Source organism: Glycine max, chromosome 16 (genome assembly GCF_000004515.6).
Source record: "Glycine max cultivar Williams 82 chromosome 16, Glycine_max_v4.0, whole genome shotgun sequence".
Lineage (NCBI taxonomy): Eukaryota > Viridiplantae > Streptophyta > Magnoliopsida > Fabales > Fabaceae > Glycine > Glycine max.
Window position 1 is genome coordinate 35,592,949 of NC_038252.2, and position 21,420 is coordinate 35,614,368.

Here is a 21,420-nt window from a genome sequence, read left to right on the forward strand (position 1 = left end):
GCACTGGATAATACTATTCTCTAATCCAAATCACATATTCGCTTGAATTTTATTTACTTGAGATAATGAATGCATTCTTGCATGCCCACTTTAAAATCAACCTTACCTTTAATAAGCATTATTCTTTCACATGTACCCGTTTTGCAACTATGTACAACTTAAAAGGCAAAGAGACAATGCTTGGCTTCATCAAGACCAGTGGCAAGGAACAGGAGCACGATAGCAAAAAAGCATAAGCATGATCTTGTCTGCTATTGGTATTTAAGACCTATAAAACATTGAAAACATTACATTGTGAACATTTCACGTGAACCATTGAAAACTACAATCCATTGTATCCTGAATGAAAGACCATTTGCAGAATTACCCTCCTCTTAAATGCCAAGTTGCCAAATTATTGTTGAAATTTATGGTGTGTGGACTCCAACTATGTATGGCCAGGTATGGAGGCTTCAAAAGTAGGACTTGATCAGTTGCTCAAATTTGAGAGACAATGTGTTCTGCCACAAGACGACGCAAAATCTTTCCGGTGGCAGTCTTGTGCAAAGAATCAGTAATGAAGACCTTTTCAGGGACTTTGAAAGATGCAAGATTCTTCTTGCAATATCTTAGCACCTCTGCATCATCAATGTTTGATCCTTCTCTTGGGATGACAGCACAATATATCTATTAAAAGGTAAAAATAAATATGACCAATACAAATTTCAAAGAACTAATAGACACATCATTTGAGCAAATTGCAATCCACAAATTTCTGAATTTTTTTCATTTATTCCTCTCCTAGTACAAACAAGAAAAAAGGTCATATACTAATCTTTTGAGAATTTTGAATTAATTATGAAGATTACGAAATATTGAACACTTTAAGGAAATTTTGGTAATATTGATGAAAAACAGTGAAGGTTATAACAATTTATTTCACAAGCATCTAGGGTCACTAAGTGCGTGTGAAAGCAAGCAATTCAAGCTGTTGCTAGGTAACAAGTTGCAATTGTTTTTTGTTGGGGAGAATGACATCAAAAGGTTATGAAGTAGCTGACCGTTTCAGAAGTTAATTAGTCATGCGTAGCCAAAAGTAATCAACTAATCAAGAGATTTAGTACACTCAAGAGTGTAAATATTTTTTACACTATCAACTAATCAATGGTTTACATTTCAACGTGATATGAAAATGGTAATATATAGGTAGTATTTGAGTTAAGCTCATGAAAGCCAAATTAGAAGCCCTGCAACTGCAACCAAACTTTCTAACAATCTCTTCCCGATATAACATTCATCTGTCCCTTCTAGGAACTTCCTTCAACTGAATGTAAAAACATAAGTTGTTATATGACAACTAACAAGACTGATAGATCATTCATTGCATAGGAAATGGAAACATAACACTGTAGTGTAGTGTTCTTTAAGAAAAAGGAAGGCTTAATTAGAAATTGAACGTGCCAGAACACTGAGAGATTATCAGGTGTTTTGCAAAGAGAAGGGAGACCAACAGCAATTGTCATGTTAATCTTTAAGCCAAGGTCAGGATCATCCCTGTCTTTGAGAATAAGGCAGACACACTTCTTGTTGGTCTTCATGGCTTGTGTGAGACAACTGCAACAATCTGCTGTGGGTGCTTTCGCGTCAGCACCCAAATATGGCAGACACGTTGCAACACCTGTCAGGGATTCTGCACATTTCTGTTTGTCTTTAGCTGAATCTCCCATTGCATGACTAACCAATACCAATGTTATTGCTAACACTAGCAAGTGTGGTAGACAAGCATTTGAATCCATTTTTCAATCTTGATGAATGAATGAGTGGAGATAGATTATATTATAGTCTATAGAAAAAGTTGTAGGTAGAAATTGTTAGGTTGTGGTGCTACATGTAAAATATTAATTTTTTTGTGGATAAACATATAATTTTCTTTTCTTAAAGTACATTTTCCTACTCCAAAAGTGTTAAATCCTCTCATGTTATTGTACCCCTAGTAGTTATTTGTTTCTGACCGAGTCTCTTTAGTGTCCAATTTGCTGATGTGAAGGGTAGAAGGACCCAATGACAATGTTGTCATCAAATTTGAAAAGAAATAACTATAAAAAAACAAAAAAAAAATAGACCAAAACACTATTAAACACTAAATGAAATTAAATATATTTTTATTCTTAATAAATACTCAAATTTTGTATTTTTTTTTAATAAATTGTTATTTTACATTGAGTTCCTAATAAATTAACACTAAATGAAATTAAATATTGATATTATTGTTGTTCTTCTACCTCCAACGTTGGTTGGCTCGATATATGTGTGTGCTTATTTTAACGTTATTAGATGCTACTTGTTTATTTCGTACGTTATTGTTGTCTGAAGCATAGACACGTTGTGGAATTCCTTAGAAATTGTTAGGAGTGGTGTGTGAGAATTCCCTCGGCCTGAGGCATACGCATGGTTGAGGACGCAACAAAATTAACACATTGTCATTTCGTCGCATGGTTGAGTTATGATATTTAGACATTTAGGTTTATTGTTTAAATTAAGGCTATAGTATATCAAAATCTTGCCCATAACTTAGTATTTCTATCTTTTTACGGCTATTTTGACAATATGACTCTTTTTTTTTTCAGGACTGTGTGATTTAGGCTCATTCAATTTAGAAACACTACATGATTATACAGAGACTTGCTTATAATATTAAGATAATTGTATATTTAATTAAATGAATTTGATAATATAAAGATGATCGTGAAAAGTTTACGAAAGATAGTGTGCGTGAGCAAGAGGAATATGTTAGCTATTTAGGTGTAACTTATTGGAAAGTAAGACATAGTCATGTAGATGTGGTAGGTTTAACCCTTGCTGCCAAAGTCAAAAATTAAGTGGGAAAAAAAAAGATAGAAACCCTCAGGGTAGCTTATAGTTAGGAGGGCTCAATATGTCTCCCTTGACCAAACAATTTTTATAAAATCATAATATTTTTGTGTATAAAATTTACTTTAAAATACATTTAGTAAAACATTTTAGTTTTAGCTTTATAATTTTAAAAACCTAAGACTTAATATATGAGAAAAATTTGCTGAATAAAATATGAGATCAGCTGAATTTTTTATTTTGATAAATTTTAAAATAAAAATAATATATTAGAAAAGTGTGTTAACATTTCTCTTGAAATGATTAGTGTTTTTGCTAGCCTATGTTCCTAACCGCAACAGGCGCCGAAATTGTGGGTTAACCAGGCATAGAGAAATTCCAAAAGTTGTGAGTTATAAGAAGTCTTTGAAAATCACATGTCCTTAAAAAAAATCCAAATAAACTGAAACAATGTTTGACTGATCTATTTCCTATCTTCAAAGTTAAAGGCAAGTCTCTGGAGAAGATGACTTCGATAAAGACACAATAAAACTGCTTCTGGTGAAGAGGGAATTTCAAGACATTAGTTCTTCCCCAAAAGCAACTTAACTCTAATGAGAATGTGAAAACTGAACAAGAGGATATATAGTCTAAAACCAACTAACATTCCAAAATTCCTCACCAACCATCCCTATTATATTAGACAACCACACCCGTGATGAAAATTATAGTGCGATCTCATTCCACTGTCTCAATTAAATAAAAAATATACAAAATATCACAATAAGGATATGTTAATTAAGAATTTAATTTAAATACACTTTCATTTGCAATTAATTAATTATATATATTTCCTATAACTTTTTTAGTAATTGTTTTACAAATCATTTGGTGATTACTAATTAATTAACAATTTAAATTTTTACACTATCTATCAAAATTAAACTCATATATTAACAGCATCAAAGTTATTTTCGTTTTAATTTTGATACTTTTGTTCTAATTAAATAGTACTAGCAGTTGCCATTCTCATTATTTTATTATACGTACATTCTACATTCTGCTTACAACTTGCAATGAATGGAAAAAGTGGAGCTTGGACATCATTTGTCTGCATGACATTAACACCACTAACAAAAAGTGAGTGGAAATTTTTAGACAAAATAGATGAAGAATTATTAATGTTCAACCATCATTGGAAGTGGAAAGTTCATTATGAGAAAGAAAAGCAGTTCGCCAAAATGGAAAGCAGTATAGGTAAAGAAAGCTCAAGTAATTTTCAACTTCTAGACATTCCATGTAGAGATAAGAAATGACAGTTCATAGAAAAGAAAAGGAAAAAAAAAATGATGGCTTAAAGATCTTTATCTTTGAGCTGTTTGTCTCTACTAATCAACTATAGTTAGCTATTTTAATTTATGATTGTCAACTTGAGATACCATTAAGATAAAAGTGGTGTGAAAAAAGAGCATCAAAGTAGGCGTACGTATGGCGTCGATCAAGAGTTTCATCACTTGTTCTGTGAGGGAAACAAAAAACATTACAAGTTCAAAATTAAAAAAAATAGAATTCCCTTAATAAAACACATATATAATTTTTTTCTCAATTCTCATAAGAAAAAACCCCTTGCACTAATGGGTTGGTACAAGGGTCCTTGTGGCAGCCATCATGCACAACAATGCAAATTCCCTGACTTGCTAAAAAAGGCTAGGAAGGAATTCGTAAAAACCACTGAATCAAATTCTTTTGTAACATTTGGAAATATGTGAGTGAGATTTTCAAAACACCAAACAGTTATAGTATCAAATGTTGTATCTTCAAATGTTGTCTGGAGCAATTCCATCTGAAATTTCCAAGCTATCTGCTTTGCGGTTTTTGAACTTGTCTAGACGAGCTTCAAATTCTGTTTTGTATTTATGACGCATTATTGTCTTCTACTATCTGTGCACTAACAATGACTTAACAAACACCCCATGTAATTGTTGGGGTTAAATCAATGAAAAAATTGTTGGGGTTTAATTTCAATGAAGTTTCTATCACCTAATAACTACACATTCATATTTAATAAAGGTTATATTATCATAAATCCATCATATTATCTTCATTTTAATTCCTAGTGAAGAGACCTAAATTCCTTGATTACACTATCAATCCCTTAAATTAATATAACTAAATGATTTTCATTAAGATAAAGTGTTTATTGATGCTCAATTCTTTTTATCTTATTCCTAGACATAAAAATTATTAGGTGTTTTTTGCAATTCGTAGTTCAAAGAAATTTTTTAATTACAATTGAATAAAAAAATCATACAAACAGGTGATTAAGCCAAAAACACATATTAAACATAGAAGAGAAACAATTAGAATGCTTTATTCAATAAAAAAAATAATCATTACATGAAAAATGAACCAATTATATTCAACTCCAACAAAAGAGAAGATTAGTTCATGACAATAAAAAAGCATAAAAGACATATATCACATAAATATCCTAAAATGACACCAAAATCTAAGAATGCATGATAATTATCTATCATCCAAACTTAACTCAGGATAAAAAAAAAGTAGCACATTAAAATTTTATAGGGATAGAAATGATATATTTTACCCTATTTTTTTTCATGCTTGACTTAACTCTCAATATTTGTTGTCAATGATAAGAAACTTTGGCATAGATTTGATGGAGTGGCCTATGGTTCAAGTTGAAAAAGTGGGGACCTTGATATGAATTTGGTGGAGTTGTCTGTGGTTTGTCTAGAAGACAATTTTTTTTTCTTTTCTTTTATTTTGAATACTAAAAATTTGATCATTTAAAATTAGTTATAGGTTCAAATTGCATGTAATAGAAGACCTGAATTTAATAATGCAAGACTTTTTTGTTGTTTATTTGGCACAAGAATAAATTATATTTTTTTGTAGATTATTTAAGTGATCTCATGAATTATTTTTTAAAAATATTATATTGAACGTGAGTATTTTTATGATTGCTTAAATTTGGCACTTAAAATTATTTAAAAAGTAAAATGGAAATTAAAATTATGTTGCTCCTATTAGTATTTAAGTTGATAACTTGTAAAGAAAATAAAAAATATGATACTAATTTTTATGATAAAAAATTAAGATTCATTTTCAAATTAATTAGAAATAGACAATTAACACAACAAATATTTCCAAATAATGATAATATATAAACTGAAAAGCTTAAGCATTAAGAATGCAAATCTTCATAAGTTAGATATTTCAATAAATTATATATTTATTTTTCTCTTCTATCACTATTCTTAAAATATCACCACACAAGTAAATGAAATTCAGACAAAGACTTTAATATATGAAGACTTGTGGTCTAACAATAAAATAGCTAAGGCCATAGATAAATAATTTAAAAAAACATGCCACACTTCTTGGTATATCATATCCTCTAATTTACTTTTTAAGCTAAATATTATCTACAATATATGGAAAAATTTGAACCAAGACTTATAAAAGGAAAAAGTAATGATCTCAATAATTATGATAGACCAAGTTAAACAAGCATTTTACACTTCTTTGTATCTTACTAATTAATTTTTAATGAAAAAGAATATAATATTCAGGCTAAAATACAATTAGAAATAGACGACAAACAATCTTTCCGATTAATGACAATGAAAATTAGCCTTTTTCACATATAAGAAGAATATTATTTTGTAAATTAAAAAATAGATCAAAATTAAATAGTTAGATTGAAACGAAAGAGTCTTTTTTTATCTAGATTTTTTAACCGAAATAATCTTTAAATTAGATCATTTTCCTATAATTGATGTATTCATTATTTATAATTTTTTTCCTTGCTTACTTAATTCTAAACATTTGTTGTCAATGATAAGGAACTTGATATGAAGGTAATATAGTGACCTATGGTTCATGTTGAAGAAGATAGAGACCTAAATATGGTTGGCTGGACTTTGTGGAGTGTCCTAAGGTTCAAGATGAAAAAATGAAGGACATTGACTTGGACTTGATGGAGTAGTCTATGGTTCAAGTTGGAAAAGTGGGGTCCTTGATATGAATTTGGTGGAGTGGGAAGTGGTTTGTCTAGGAGACTAGACAATTTTGTTTTCATTTCCTTTATTTGGAATAATAAAAAATTGATATTTTAAAATTAATTATGGGTTCAAACTGCAAGTAATAGAATATTTGAATTTTATAAGGCAAGACATTTTGTTATTTACTTAACACGTACAGGTTTAATGAAAGGATTAATTAATTTAAATAATAGTTAAAATTTTAAGAATAATTAAGCCGAATTTAATTACCTTTGCTATAAACTACTCAAAGTTTTAAAAAAATTATTAATATTTTCTTAAAATAAAAATTTCATTGATTTAAGAAATCCTATACTGTAAATTAAAATAAAATGTTTCTTATTTTAGTATTTGAGACAAGAATAAAATATATTTCTTTGTAGAAGATTGTTTAAGTTATCGTATAAATATATTTTTTAGAATATTATATTGAACGTGAGTATTTTTATGATTGTTTAAATTTGGCACTTACAATTATTTAAGAAGTAAAATGAAAATAAAAATTATGTTTCTCCTATTTAAAAAGTACAATGAAAATAAAAATTATGTTTCTACTATTATTTAAGTTGATAACTTATAAAAAAATACAAAATATGATACTATTTTTTATAGAAAAAAGTTAAATTCTTTTTCACCACTTCTTTTTATATCAATAATTAATTTTTATATGATAAAGAAAATCATATTTAGATTTGAATACAATTAGAAATAGATGACACAAACAACCTTTTCAATTGATGACAATTAAATTTAGTCTTTTTTTTCATATATAAGAGAATATTATTTTGTGAATTAAAAAATTGATCAAAATTAAATAGTTGGATTGGAATTAAATACTCTTTCTTTTATATAGATTTTTTTAACCGAGATAGTCTTTAAAGTACACCCTTTTCCTATAATTATTGATGTAAATTATCTTACATAATATCCTTCCAAATAAAAAGCTTTCCCTCCAATCACCCACTAAAATACTCTACCAAAAACATCCGGCCTATACTCACCTTCGTGTCTTTGGATGTCTTTGCTATCCTCTCATCCCTTCATCATCTAGGAATAAGTTACAAGCTCGGTCCACACCTTGTGTCTTCTTAGGATATCCCTCAAATCATAGAGGATACAAATGCTATGATTTATCTAGCCGTAAAATATTTATTTCCCGGCATGTCATTTTTGATGAAACTAAGTTTCCATTTTCTAATCTAAATGTCCCTACAACGGTTGGCTATAATTTTCTGGATGACGACACACCCTTCCTTCCATCCTATTCCTATAGTGCTCCACCCTCTAACCATCAAAATCGTACTCCACCCCTAACTACACCAGTTCAAACAAACATTTATCAACCATCACCATCTTCTTTTAATTCGCCTCTGTCACCCTCCCACAATCACACCTCACCAACCACAGCATCAGCCCCACCCATAACATCACCTCCAAACCCATCATTACCAACTATCATATCATCCCCATCCCCCACATCACTTCCGACTCCTCCACCTTCACAACAAAAACCGCCCCTCTCCCCTCAAATGACAACCAGAGCCCAACACGGTATTGTCAAACCTCGCAAACTCTTCAATCTCCATACATCAACCTCAACCTCCATATCCCCTCTACCTACAAATCCCATTGATGCATTAAATGATCAAAATTGGAAAATGGCCATGAAAGACGAATATGATGCTCTTATTGAAAATAAGACGTGGGACTTAGTTCCTCGTCCGTCTAATGCTAATGTTATTCGGAGTTTGTGGATTTTCAGGCATAAAAAGAAATCTGACGGATCCTTTGAAAGATACAAAGCTCGCCTTGTAGGTAATGGTGCAAATCAACAAACGGGTGTTGATTGTGGTGACACATTCAGCCCGGTGGTCAAACCGGCTACCATTCGAACGGTTCTAAGTGTTGCCTTATCAAAATCATGGTGTCTTCATCAATTAGATGTTAAAAATGCTTTCTTGCATGGGAACCTTCATGAAACAGTATACATGCATCAACCTCCTGGATTTCGTAATTCTCAATTTCCTGATCATGTCTGTTTATTGAAGAAATCACTATATGGTCTCAAACAAGCACCTCGCGCCTGGTACCAGCGCTTTACTGATTATGTAGCTACAATAGGTTTCTCTCACAGTATTTCAGACCACTCTCTTTTTATATATCATCATGGCAATAACATAGCTTATATTCTTCTGTATGTGGATGACATTATTCTTGCTGCATCATCTGACACTCTTAGAGAATCTATTATGGCACAACTGAGTTCTGAATTCTCCATGAAGGATCTGGGGCCTCTAAGTTATTTTCTGGGTATTTCTGTCACCAGACATCCCGAAGGCCTTTTTCTTTCTCAAAAGAAATATGCAGAAGAAATTATCGAACGAGCAGGTATGTCTTCCTGCAAACCATCCTCCACACCAGTAGACACAAAGGCGAAACTTAGTGGTTCATCCGGTAACCCTTACCATGATCCAACCGAATATCGTAGCCTTGCCGGAGCATTGCAATACTTGACGTTCACTCGACCGGACATCTCATATGCAGTCCAGCAGGTGTGTTTATTTATGCATGATCCAAAAACTCAACACATGTCTGCCTTGAAACGCATTATTCGATACATTAATGGTACCATAGATTTCGGCCTCCATCTGTACCCTTCATCCATCGACAAGCTCATTTCTTACACAGACGCAGATTGGGCCGGTTGTCCAGACACAAGAAGATCTACCTCCGGCTACTGCGTTTATCTCGGTGACAACTTGATCTCATGGTCCGCAAAACGCCAACATACCTTGTCTCGTTCAAGTGCTGAAGCCGAATACAGAGGTGTCGCTAATGTTGTGTCTGAATCATGTTGGTTACGCAACTTACTCTTGGAACTATGTTGTCCTGTCACAAAAGCTACTCTAGTATATTGTGACAACATCAGCGCAGTTTATCTTTCCGACAATCCTGTTCAACATCAACGCACCAAACATATTGAAATGGATATACATTTCGTGCGTGAGAAGGTTGCTTGCGGTCAAGTACGCGTTCTTCACATTCCCTCGCGTTTTCAGATTGCTGACATCTTCACAAAGGGACTTCCGTTGCAACTCTTTGATGACTTTCGTGATAGTCTCAACATTCGTTCACCTCCAGTTTCGACTACGGGGGTGTATTAGATATGTAAATATAGAAACATTATTATTAGTATTAACTACAATGATTATTAGAATCATAACCAATGATTTATTAGATATGTAAATATAGAAACATTATTATTAGTATTAACTACAATGATTATTAGAATCATAACCAATGATTATTAGAATCATAACCACATAATTGTATTGTGCATATAAAAGACTATCAGATCAATGGAAAAGGCACGGCCTAAATTATCTTACATATTCATCAGCTATATTTTTTTTCCTTGCTTGACTTAACTCACAACATTTGTTGTCAATGACAGGGAACTTGATATGAAGGTAATGTAGTGACCTATGGTACCTATGGTTCAAGTTGAAGAAGTCAGACCATGACATGGCTGGACTTTGTGGAGTGTCCAAAGGTTCAAGATGAACAAATGGAAAACCTTGAGATGGACTTGATGGTGTGAGCTATGGTTTAGAAGACAATTTTCTTTTGCATTATTTTTAATTGGAATATTGAAAAATTGATAATTTAATATTTATTATGGGTTGGGATATGATGAAGTAGAAGACTTGATTTTTTTTTAAATGTTGGACTTTTGTACATAACAAAAGTTTAACGAAAGATTGATTAAATAATGGTTAAAATTTGAAGTTTAATGACACCAAATTTTCATTTAATCAGTTCTAAAGGGTAAATTAAAATAAAATAATGGTTAGCAAAGTAATTTTTTGTCACATGGTAATCCAAAGCTAGTTCCATTTGCCAAAAGAGGTTCAATTAAAGATCGACTGTTCCCAAATAGAAGAGTTTTCTTGTACGCCACAAAATTTTGGTACATGATTAGAGTGTGATCTTTTAGGGCAAAAAGTGATAAAAGTGATAAAAGTTAAATGCCACATAAATCCTTGATTCGATTTGGTTTGACTTTCATGTACATGTTACTAAGAAATAAATAAAAAATTAATAAATATTTTATATGTAAATATATAAGAGATATATGATACATAATAGTTTGTAGTAATAGTACTTGACTTATATTTTCAAAGACTTCTCTATATAAACAACATTATATAAGATGCACTTTCATTATTTTTGGAAATGTCTATTTGTTTTTCACCTAAAGGAAAGGAAAACATCATGGAGGAAATGTTCTCTAAAATCAATAATTTGTTCTTCATATCCTTATTTTGAAACAAATCTTTTAAAATTTGAAGTGGCAGATAAAAATATTTCAATGTGATTTTTCCTTGCATACCACTTTTTTGTGTTAAGCAAAATTTAGATTCGCATATAGCATCTCCAATATCCCAAATACCTATAAACAAATGTAAATGTAGAACGATTTAGATTTATTTCTTAATTATTGTTAAAATATAATTGAAAAACATAAAATTATTTGTAAATTTAATATCCTGAATTTAATGCATTCATGTGATTCTCAATGAATTAATCGTTACATCAACATTGTTCTCCAATGATATTGGATGTTCGTTTTGCCACAAATGATACGCGATTGAAGAAATATCAGTTATTATCAAATGAAATTAAGTGCAATAAATATTAGTTGTCAAGTATCAATTATAATACGAAATTAATGATTAAATTGTTAAATATTTTTATGATAATGAATACGGATTTTTTTTGATAATTAGAATTTAATACAATTATTTAAATTAGGCATCAATTATTCTTAACGGATACGAAAACTAATGTCCCTATTTGAATTAAAAAAGAATTTGATTCACTAAAAACAACCTATATGTAAATTTTTTTGTATAAAATTAATTTTGATGTGTAGCTAAATATAACATTGAATGGGAAAAAAATCACATAATATAACATTGCATGTGGAGGACCTTGACATAGACTTGATGGAGTAGTCTATGGTTCAAGTTGGAAAAGTGGGGACCTTGATATGGATTTGGTGGAGTGGCAGGTGGTTTCTCTAGGAGAGAATTTTGTTTTCATTTCTTTTATTTTGAATAATTAAAATTTGATAGTTTAAAATTAATTATGGGTTCAAACCGCATGTAATAGAATGTTTGAATTTTATAAGACAAGACTTTTTGTTGTTTACTTAACACGTACAGGTTTAACGAAAGGATTGATTTGAATAATAGTTAAAATTTGAAGACTAATTAAGCCAAATTTAATTATCTTTGATGTAAATTACTTAAAGTTTTAAAAAAATCATTAATATTTTCTTAAAATAAAAATTTCATTGATTTAAGCAATTCTATACGGTAAACTAAAATAAAAAAATGTTTCTTGTTTTAGTATTTGGCACAAGAATAAATTATATTTCTTTATAGATGGTTTAAGTTATCGTATGGATTTTTTTTAGAATATTATATTGAACGTGAGTATTCTCATGATTATTTAAATTTGGCACTTGCAATTATTTAAAAAGTAAAATGGAAATTAAAATTATGTTTCTCCTCTTATTTAAGTTGATAACTTGTAAAAAATATAAAATATGATACTGATTTTTTTTTTTGAGAAAAAAAGTTAATATTCTTTTTACTTCTTTTATATAACTAATTAATTTTTATATGATAAATAAAATAATATTCAAGTTAGAATACAATTATAAATACATGACACAATAACTTTTCCAATTGATGATAATTAAATCTAGTCTTTTTTTCCTATATAAGAGAATATTATTTTGTGAACTGAAAAATTGATTAAAATTAAATAATTAGATTGGAAGGAAATAATTTTTTAATAGAAATAGTCTTTAAAGTACACCCTTTTTCTATAATTGATGTATTCATCAATTAATTGAGTTAGATATTTCAATAAATTGAATATTTATTTTTGTCTTCTATCACTATTCTTAAACTATCACCATAAATAAAATTTAGACAAAAACTTTAATATATGAAAACTTGTGGTCTAACAATAAATAGCTAGGACCATAATTTTATAATTTAAAAAACATGTCACACTTCTTTGTAGATCTTCTAATTTACTTTTTAAGTTAAATATGATTTACAATACATGGAGAAATTTGGACCAAGACTTATAAAAGAAAAAACTATGATCTCAATAATTATGATAGATCAAGTTAAACTTCTTTGTATCTCACTAATTAATTTTTAATAAAAAGAAAATAATATATGATTAAAAAAACAATTAGAAATAGACAACACAACAATCATTAATGACAATGAAGATTAATTAGTCTTTTTCACATATAAGAAGAATATTATTTTGTGAATTGAAAAATTGATCAAAATTAAATAGCTAGCTTGGAATGAAATAATTTTTTTTATAGATTTTTTTAACCAAAATAGTCTTTAAAGTAAACTCTTTTCCTATAATTGATTTATTCATCAATAATATTTTTTTTTCCTTGCTTGACTTAACTCGCAACATTTGTTGTCAATGACAGGGAACTTGATATGAAGGTAATGCAGTGACCTATGGTTCAAGTTGAAGAAGTCAGACCTTAACATCATGGCTGGACTTTGTGGAGTTTCCAAAGGTTCAAGATGAAAAAATGGAAAACCTTGAGATTGACTTGATGGTGTAAGCTATGATTTAGAAGACAATTTTCTTTTACATTATTTTTAGTTTGAATATTGAAAATTTGATAATTTAATATTAAATTTGATGAAATAAAAGACTTGATTTTTTTCTTAAAAAAATGTTGGACTTTTGTACGTAACAAAAGTTTAACCGAAGGATTGATTAAATAATAGTTAAAATTTGAAGTTTAATGACACCAAATTTTCATTTAAGCAGTATTATAGAGTAAATTAAAATAAAATAATTCTTATTTATTTTTGTAAAAAAAAACTGTACCTAAAAGAATTTAGTGTATATAGGAATTTTAAAAAGGGAGATAGATACAGTAAATACAAAAAAAATCGTATTCTAAGAATTAATTCGGGAGAATTGGATAATTAAATCGATAATTTAAAGAGGCCAGCGTAAAAAAAGAATGGAAGAATATTTTAGTATTTGGCACAATAATAAAAAAGGTAAAAAATAATGAAAGTGGAGAAAAAAACAGGCAGGGCAGCAGTATAAATAATAGAAGTTTGATGATTTATATGCAGAACCAACAACTACACTTGTTTCAGCTCTAAAAAAAAAACACTCGTTTTCTATATTTGCGTTGCATGATCATGAATTCCTCCTCCATTTATATTCTTGTCTTTGTCCAGCTTTGGTTGTTGAGCTTACCATGCAGAGAGAGTGTGTGCATCCCAAGTGAGCGTGAGACACTTTTGAAGTTTAAGAATAATCTCATAGATCCTTCCAATAGGCTTTGGTCTTGGAATCATAATAATACCAACTGTTGCCACTGGTATGGAGTCCTCTGCCACAACCTTACTTCCCATCTTCTTCAGCTTCACCTCAACTCTTCAGATTCTATTTTCAATGATGATTGGGAAGCTTATAGGAGATGGAGCTTTGGTGGAGAGATAAGTCCTTGTTTGGCTGATTTAAAGCATTTGAATTACTTGGACTTGAGCGCCAATGAATACCTTGGAGAAGGTATGTCAATTCCTTCTTTCCTTGGGACAATGACTTCCTTGACTCACCTCAACCTCTCTCATACTGGATTCATGGGGAAGATTCCTCCTCAGATTGGGAATCTCTCAAATTTGGTGTATCTTGACCTGAGAGCTGTTGCCGACGGAGCAGTACCCTCTCAGATCGGGAATCTCTCTAAGCTTCAATATCTTGACTTGAGCGGCAATTATTTCCTTGGAGAAGGTATGGCAATTCCTTCTTTCCTTGGGACAATGACTTCCTTGACTCACCTCGACCTCTCTTATACTGGATTCTATGGGAAGATTCCTCCTCAGATTGGGAATCTCTCCAATTTGCTCTATCTCGGCCTTGGAGGTCATTCTAGTCTTGAACCTCTGTTTGTTGAAAATGTAGAATGGGTATCAAGTATGTGGAAGCTTGAATATCTTGATTTGAGTTATGCAAACCTATCCAAAGCATTTCATTGGCTACACACTCTCCAATCTCTTCCTTCTTTGACCCACCTATATTTTTCTGAATGCACACTCCCTCACTATAATGAACCATCCTTGCTCAACTTCTCATCTCTGCAATCTCTCATTCTTTACAATACTAGTTATTCCCCTGCCATTTCTTTTGTCCCCAAGTGGATATTCAAATTGAAGAAACTTGTTTCTCTTCAATTAGTGCGTAATGGCATCCAAGGTCCGATTCCTGGTGGTATTCGAAACCTCACACTTCTTCAAAATCTTGACTTGTCTGAAAATTCATTCTCATCTTCTATACCTGATTGCTTATACGGTCTTCATCGTCTCAAGTTCCTGAACCTAATGGACAACAACTTACATGGGACTATTTCTGATGCCCTGGGAAATTTGACTTCTCTTGTTGAACTTGATTTGTCATATAATCAACTTGAAGGAACAATTCCGACTTTTTTGGGAAATCTCCGCAACTCAAGGGAGATAGATTTAACATTTCTCGATCTCTCTATTAATAAATTCAGTGGAAATCCATTTGAAAGTCTTGGATCACTCTCTAAATTGTCAGTTCTTCATATTAATTACAATAATTTTCAAGGAGTTGTCAACGAAGATGATCTTGCAAATCTTACAAGTTTGAAGGCGTTTGATGCATCAGGGAACAATTTCACTTTAAAAGTGGGTCCCAATTGGCTTCCTAATTTCCAGCTTTTCTTTTTGGATGTGACATCATGGCATATAGGTCCCAACTTTCCATCGTGGATTCAGTCACAAAACAAACTTCAATATGTTGGACTGTCTAACACAGGGATTTTAGATTCTATTCCCACTTGGTTCTGGGAAGCACATTCTCAGGTTTCGTATTTAAACCTCTCTCATAATCATATCCATGGTGAGCTTGTGACTACAATAAAAAATCCAATATCTATCCAAACTGTTGATCTAAGCACAAATCACTTATGTGGTAAATTACCCTATCTTTCAAGTGATGTGTATGGGTTAGACCTTTCAACCAATTCATTCTCTGAATCCATGCAAGATTTTTTATGTAACAATCAGGACAAGCCAATGCAATTAGAATTTCTCAATCTTGCATCAAATAATCTGTCAGGAGAAATACCTGATTGTTGGATTAATTGGCCATTTCTAGTGGAAGTGAATTTACAAAGCAACCATTTTGTTGGGAACTTCCCCCCATCCATGGGTTCCTTGGCTGAGCTGCAGTCATTAGAAATTCGTAACAACTGGCTCTCGGGAATATTTCCTACCAGTTTGAAGAAGACTGGCCAATTGATATCCTTGGATCTTGGAGAAAATAATCTTTCAGGATGTATTCCAACATGGGTTGGAGAAAAGCTCTCAAATATGAAAATCCTCCGCCTTCGATCAAACAGTTTTTCCGGTCACATTCCAAATGAAATATGTCAGATGAGTCGTCTTCAGGTTTTAGACCTTGCAAAAAATAATTTGTCTGGCAATATACCCAGCTGTTTCCGTAACTTGAGTGCCATGACACTAGTGAACCGGAGTACATATCCCCAAATCTATTCTTATGCACCAAATAATACAGAACACTCTTCGGTATCAGGTATAGTTAGTGTGCTACTTTGGCTAAAAGGAAGAGGAGATGAGTATGGAAACATTCTGGGTTTGGTAACAAGTATTGATCTGTCAAGTAACAAATTATTAGGAGAAATTCCTAGAGAAATCACAGATCTAAATGGATTGAACTTTTTGAACTTGTCCCACAACCAATTGATTGGTCCTATTCCAGAAGGTATTGGTAATATGGGATCGTTACAAACCATTGATTTTTCGAGGAATCAAATTTCTGGTGAAATCCCTCCAACCATTTCAAAATTGAGCTTTTTGAGCATGCTAGACGTGTCTTATAATCATTTGAAGGGAAAAATTCCAACAGGAACTCAATTGCAAACCTTTGATGCCTCCAGCTTTATTGGCAACAATCTATGTGGTCCACCACTGCCCATAAACTGCAGCTCCAATGGGAAAACTCATAGTTATGAAGGAAGTCATGGGCATGGAGTGAATTGGTTTTTTGTTAGTGCGACAATTGGATTTGTTGTGGGACTTTGGATAGTGATTGCTCCTTTGCTTATTTGTAGATCATGGCGGCATGTCTATTTTCATTTCCTTGATCATGTGTGGTTCAAACTTCAATCTTTTTCCTCATATAGTATCACTGTTTAGTTTTGCTTACAACCGATGTTGTATCATTGTATTGCCAGGTTGTTCAATTTGCATTGTAGTTATTGCTATCTTCTTTTTTTTTTTTTTTTTTTTTTTAAATTTGAGAGTCTTATTTAAATTCTGTTTTGGGATGTACATATTTGCATATTGAGCATATTTGTAGTTAAGATCAACTAGTTGTTCAATTCTGTGTATCACATTCTTGTTTCCAAAAATGGGGGACTAGTGGTTCAAGAAAACGTGGTTTAATAGGAAAAAGACTTATATTTAATTTTAGTCACTAACCATTGAAGTGAATAATTAGTTCTTTCGTGTTAATTAAAGTCGTGACTCGTGGCTGCATACAAGACTTGACTCTCCAAGCCGGCAAGGCCAAGAACTTTGATGAGATATCCATAGATAACCAATGATGCTTGAGAACAAACAAAATTGTTGGAGTAATATTCTAAATTACCCTAACTATAAAAAGGGCAAATAATAGGTGTAACTTTTTAAGTATTATTCGTTTTGCTTTTTCAAGTTTTACTTTATATAATAATAAATGTCAGCTTTTAAAATTAATTATCAAATTGAAATGTTAACTTTACTTAAAAATTAACACAAAAAATACTAAAGAATTTATCTTTATAAAACAATTTTTTTGAAGAGTCAAAATGAATTAATATTCAAGTGTTCCAGGATCAGTATTAATTACAACCAAAACTAACGGAATATGAAGCCTGAAACAGAAAAGTGATAACAAAATCGCAGGAAGTATCTTGGCTAATTTTTTATTTGATAAATATATAAATTTTTGGAATTCATTTTTGTAAAAATTTAATAAATTTTTTATCTTTACAAAATTAAAATACATTATTATTATTTGGTCTGAATGTAGATTCAGGTAAATTTAAATTATGAGTTTTTATATTGATTGTACGCAGCCTTACCATTGCATATGCAAAGAGGCTGTTTCCGGATTCAAACCCATAACCAACAAGTCACTAAGGCACAACTTTTATCACTGCACCAGGGCTCGCCCTCAATTATACATATATATAATCGATGTAAATATATTATTTTTATATTAATTATACATATAATAAAAAATGTAATAAATAATTTGGAATGTTTAAATGTTACTTCAAGAAAAAAATAAAATATTTTATTTTTTTGAGAACGAAAAATATATTGAAATTTTATCCAGATAACTTTTCAATATTTTAATATTTATAAGATTAAAAATATATTTTAACCTTATAAAAATATCAACAAATAAACAAAATGTCTTTTGTTTAACAGTTTTAAGAATTAAATAATTGATAGTAATCATAATTTTTAAAAATTAATTAACGTATTATACAAAATGTTGAGCTAACGATCAATTAAGGGTATTTTTGAATGATCATGGCCCAAGCATTCTTTGACAAGGTCAGCTACCGATATCGCATCAACATTTACTCACTTCTTCCATTAAAAGGAACTGGAGGCTGAAAGTCGTAATCTTCATTTTTATACTTTTTAGATTATACAAAGTTGGAAATATTAAAACATTATGTGGTGGGCGAATTAGTGAACAAAAATTATAAGATCTGCACAGGTTATTCTAATTTAATTCTAATCAAGAAATTAATTATTTTCCATTTTACTCCCTTTATGACAAATTTAATTTTTACTTATAAGCCGGTCTCTGATAAACCTTGTACCATATTTTAAAGCAAACCGTAACACATCATAAAACTTAGTGATATAATTTTAGATGTCTTTGTGTGTGTGAGATGTATTGTTAAATTTATAGCATCCTTCCTCATAAAATTTAGGGATATAAAATAATTTGATTTGCCTTTTATGTGTGTGTGCGTGATGTAATGTTAATGTTTACGACCAAGCTAAAAGTACAACAAAAATAATTTTTATCTAAAGGTTTTCTTGTAATAAATATAATGGCCGGGTGAAATTAGCCATAATCAAATTCTACTTTTTTTATTTCCTTTTTATATAGAGTGCCATATATAACAGGAAACTGAATTTGTCGGTTTTCACACTAGACAAACAGCGCCAAGAATGAGAATGAACATAATTTGTGGGTCATGTTGAAATTTATAGCTCTGAACAAAGAGTAGTCCAATTTCACATTGAATGCGAAATGCATGTTGGATGATGAGCTATTGCAATCTTCCAATGGAACCCACCAAAGATAGGTGGCATTAGCACAAAACATCTCAGCAACATAAAATGCTACAAAATAAAATAAAATATTTTTAAACTATGACATACTTTGTACATTGGCATAGCTACAGTCCCAATCAAAACCATCCCCTTCATGGTCATCATCATCGTCATCGAAGGGTGGGTCTAAAACAGATACTGGACTGCACTGTTCCTTATCTTCCTCTTCTTCCCCTGATTGGAATTTGTTGACGCCATCAGCACCATTAATTTCTTTGTCCTATAAAAAAAATTCACAACCACCATAGTTAGAATATTGTCCTAATTGGGGTAGTTAACACAAGTCCCTGATCATTCTTATAATGCCCATGGATTTAGACTCTACACTTGCTTCATAATTGGGTGGTTGTTGTTGTTGACTTGTTTTTTTTTTTGGTTTTGGTTACTTCCCACACGAATTAATTAATGTGAACAAAAAATACAAAGGAGAAACTATTTTTCTAGAAATCGAATGTCGGGGTCCAATAATTCCAATAGAACAAACAAAAACACGATTGTCTTTTTTAAAATAAAAAAAAAGAAAAGGAATTCATTTACCGAGTAACCCCAAAAAGTAAAATTGTAATAGACAGTAAAGGTTAAAACATACACAATAATCAATAAATTGTTTGTTAAATGTGATAAAAACCATTTCAGAAAGAAGTAAAAAATCAACTTAGTGCAATTTTTTTTGAACATGTTTGTATTTCGAAATTATATTTTAAAACGGAAAATTGAAAATTGACAATCACCCCTAAGGCGACCTTAATTTTTAAATAAGTAAAAAGTATTGTATGTGTGGTGCACAGGGCAGAGATTAATATAAAGCCATGGCATATTTTGTTGGGAGGGTTGAAAGAAGGCACTACGGGGATACCATGGCTGAACAGAGAGCCTTATGCTTACTGGAAAGGTAATCCAGCTGTTGCTCAAACCAGACAAGATCTCAAGAAATGCAATGTTTATGAAAATCAAGATTGGAATGCTCGTTTATTTGCCCAGGTACCACACTTCTTATTAGCTTTGTTTGATTACACTTATTGAAAGTAGTTTTATTATTTGGATATGAAAAAATTAATTTTGTATGTAATATTTCTTATAAGCAAAAGTTTCATTATATAAAATTGGCTTAAGCACATGGTGTGCAGAAACAAGAAATAACAGGCAAATTCAACGAACACAATGGCCAGCAGCAATATTGTATATAACATTATACACTTTTTTAACTTTTAATCTTTTATTAATACACAACTTAAAAGTACATTCAAAATCAAAGGAAATAACCTGTTATTGAACATTACTGATTTTTTCCTTCCGAACAATATATTTTGTCTGTTAATTGACTCACAATAAAGCCACATATATAGCTTCCTTCTTGACAAATGAAAATTTTGCTTCAGGATTGGTTTCGAGAATCACAAGAGGGGTTCAACAAATCAGACTTGCCAAGTCAATGCACTTATAGGTATAACATTAAAACTGTCCATTCATGCTTCAGTTGTAATTATATGTAATAATATATTTTTGTTATTGGATATATAAGTTCAGTTTATCAATAAATAAATGTTTCAATTCAATCATGATCGTGCAGATATAAGGTGTACATTGAAGGTTCTGTTTGGTCAGTCAGTCAAAAATACATTCTGTCATGTGACTCTACCACTCTACGTGTACGACTACATGTTTCATCTCCTGAATTCATATGCTAAACTCTTCAGATACAAACCCTCCATAAGTGCTAATGCTACAGAACTATGTGTGGAGTCAATGGTTTGTGGAGCAGAAGGATCAGTAAAGAAATTTATGATGGAATCATTGGTCAAGGTTCCTGCAAATACCGACCCTTGCACCATGCCTGCCCCTTTTGATCCTCCAACTTTGTATGCAACATTACAGAGAAAGGAAAGCTCAATTCAACAAGTTGAATCATTTGAGAAAAGTTGTTGGGATAATCAAACCATAACATCTTAATGAATATTTGTTTTTCCATATTCAACTTAACTCATTCATTCTTAGAC

General features: G+C 31.0%; 1 protein-coding gene and 1 pseudogene across 1 annotated transcript; one reads left to right on the forward strand and one right to left on the reverse strand.

The window, feature by feature from the left end:
• Nucleotides 1–477: 477 nt before the first annotated feature.
• Nucleotides 478–1,706, reverse strand: LOC100808878 (non-specific lipid transfer protein GPI-anchored 14). The gene is made up of 2 exons (XM_003549038.2): nt 1,437–1,706; nt 478–666 (listed from the first exon to the last, which is right to left on the reverse strand). Exons 1-2 carry the CDS (start codon nt 1,704–1,706, stop codon nt 478–480), a joined length of 459 nt encoding a protein of 152 aa, XP_003549086.2.
• Nucleotides 1,707–14,170: 12,464 nt separating this feature from the next.
• LOC100796119 (receptor-like protein EIX1) lies at nt 14,171–21,373 on the forward strand (annotated as a pseudogene).
• Nucleotides 21,374–21,420: the final 47 nt, after the last annotated feature.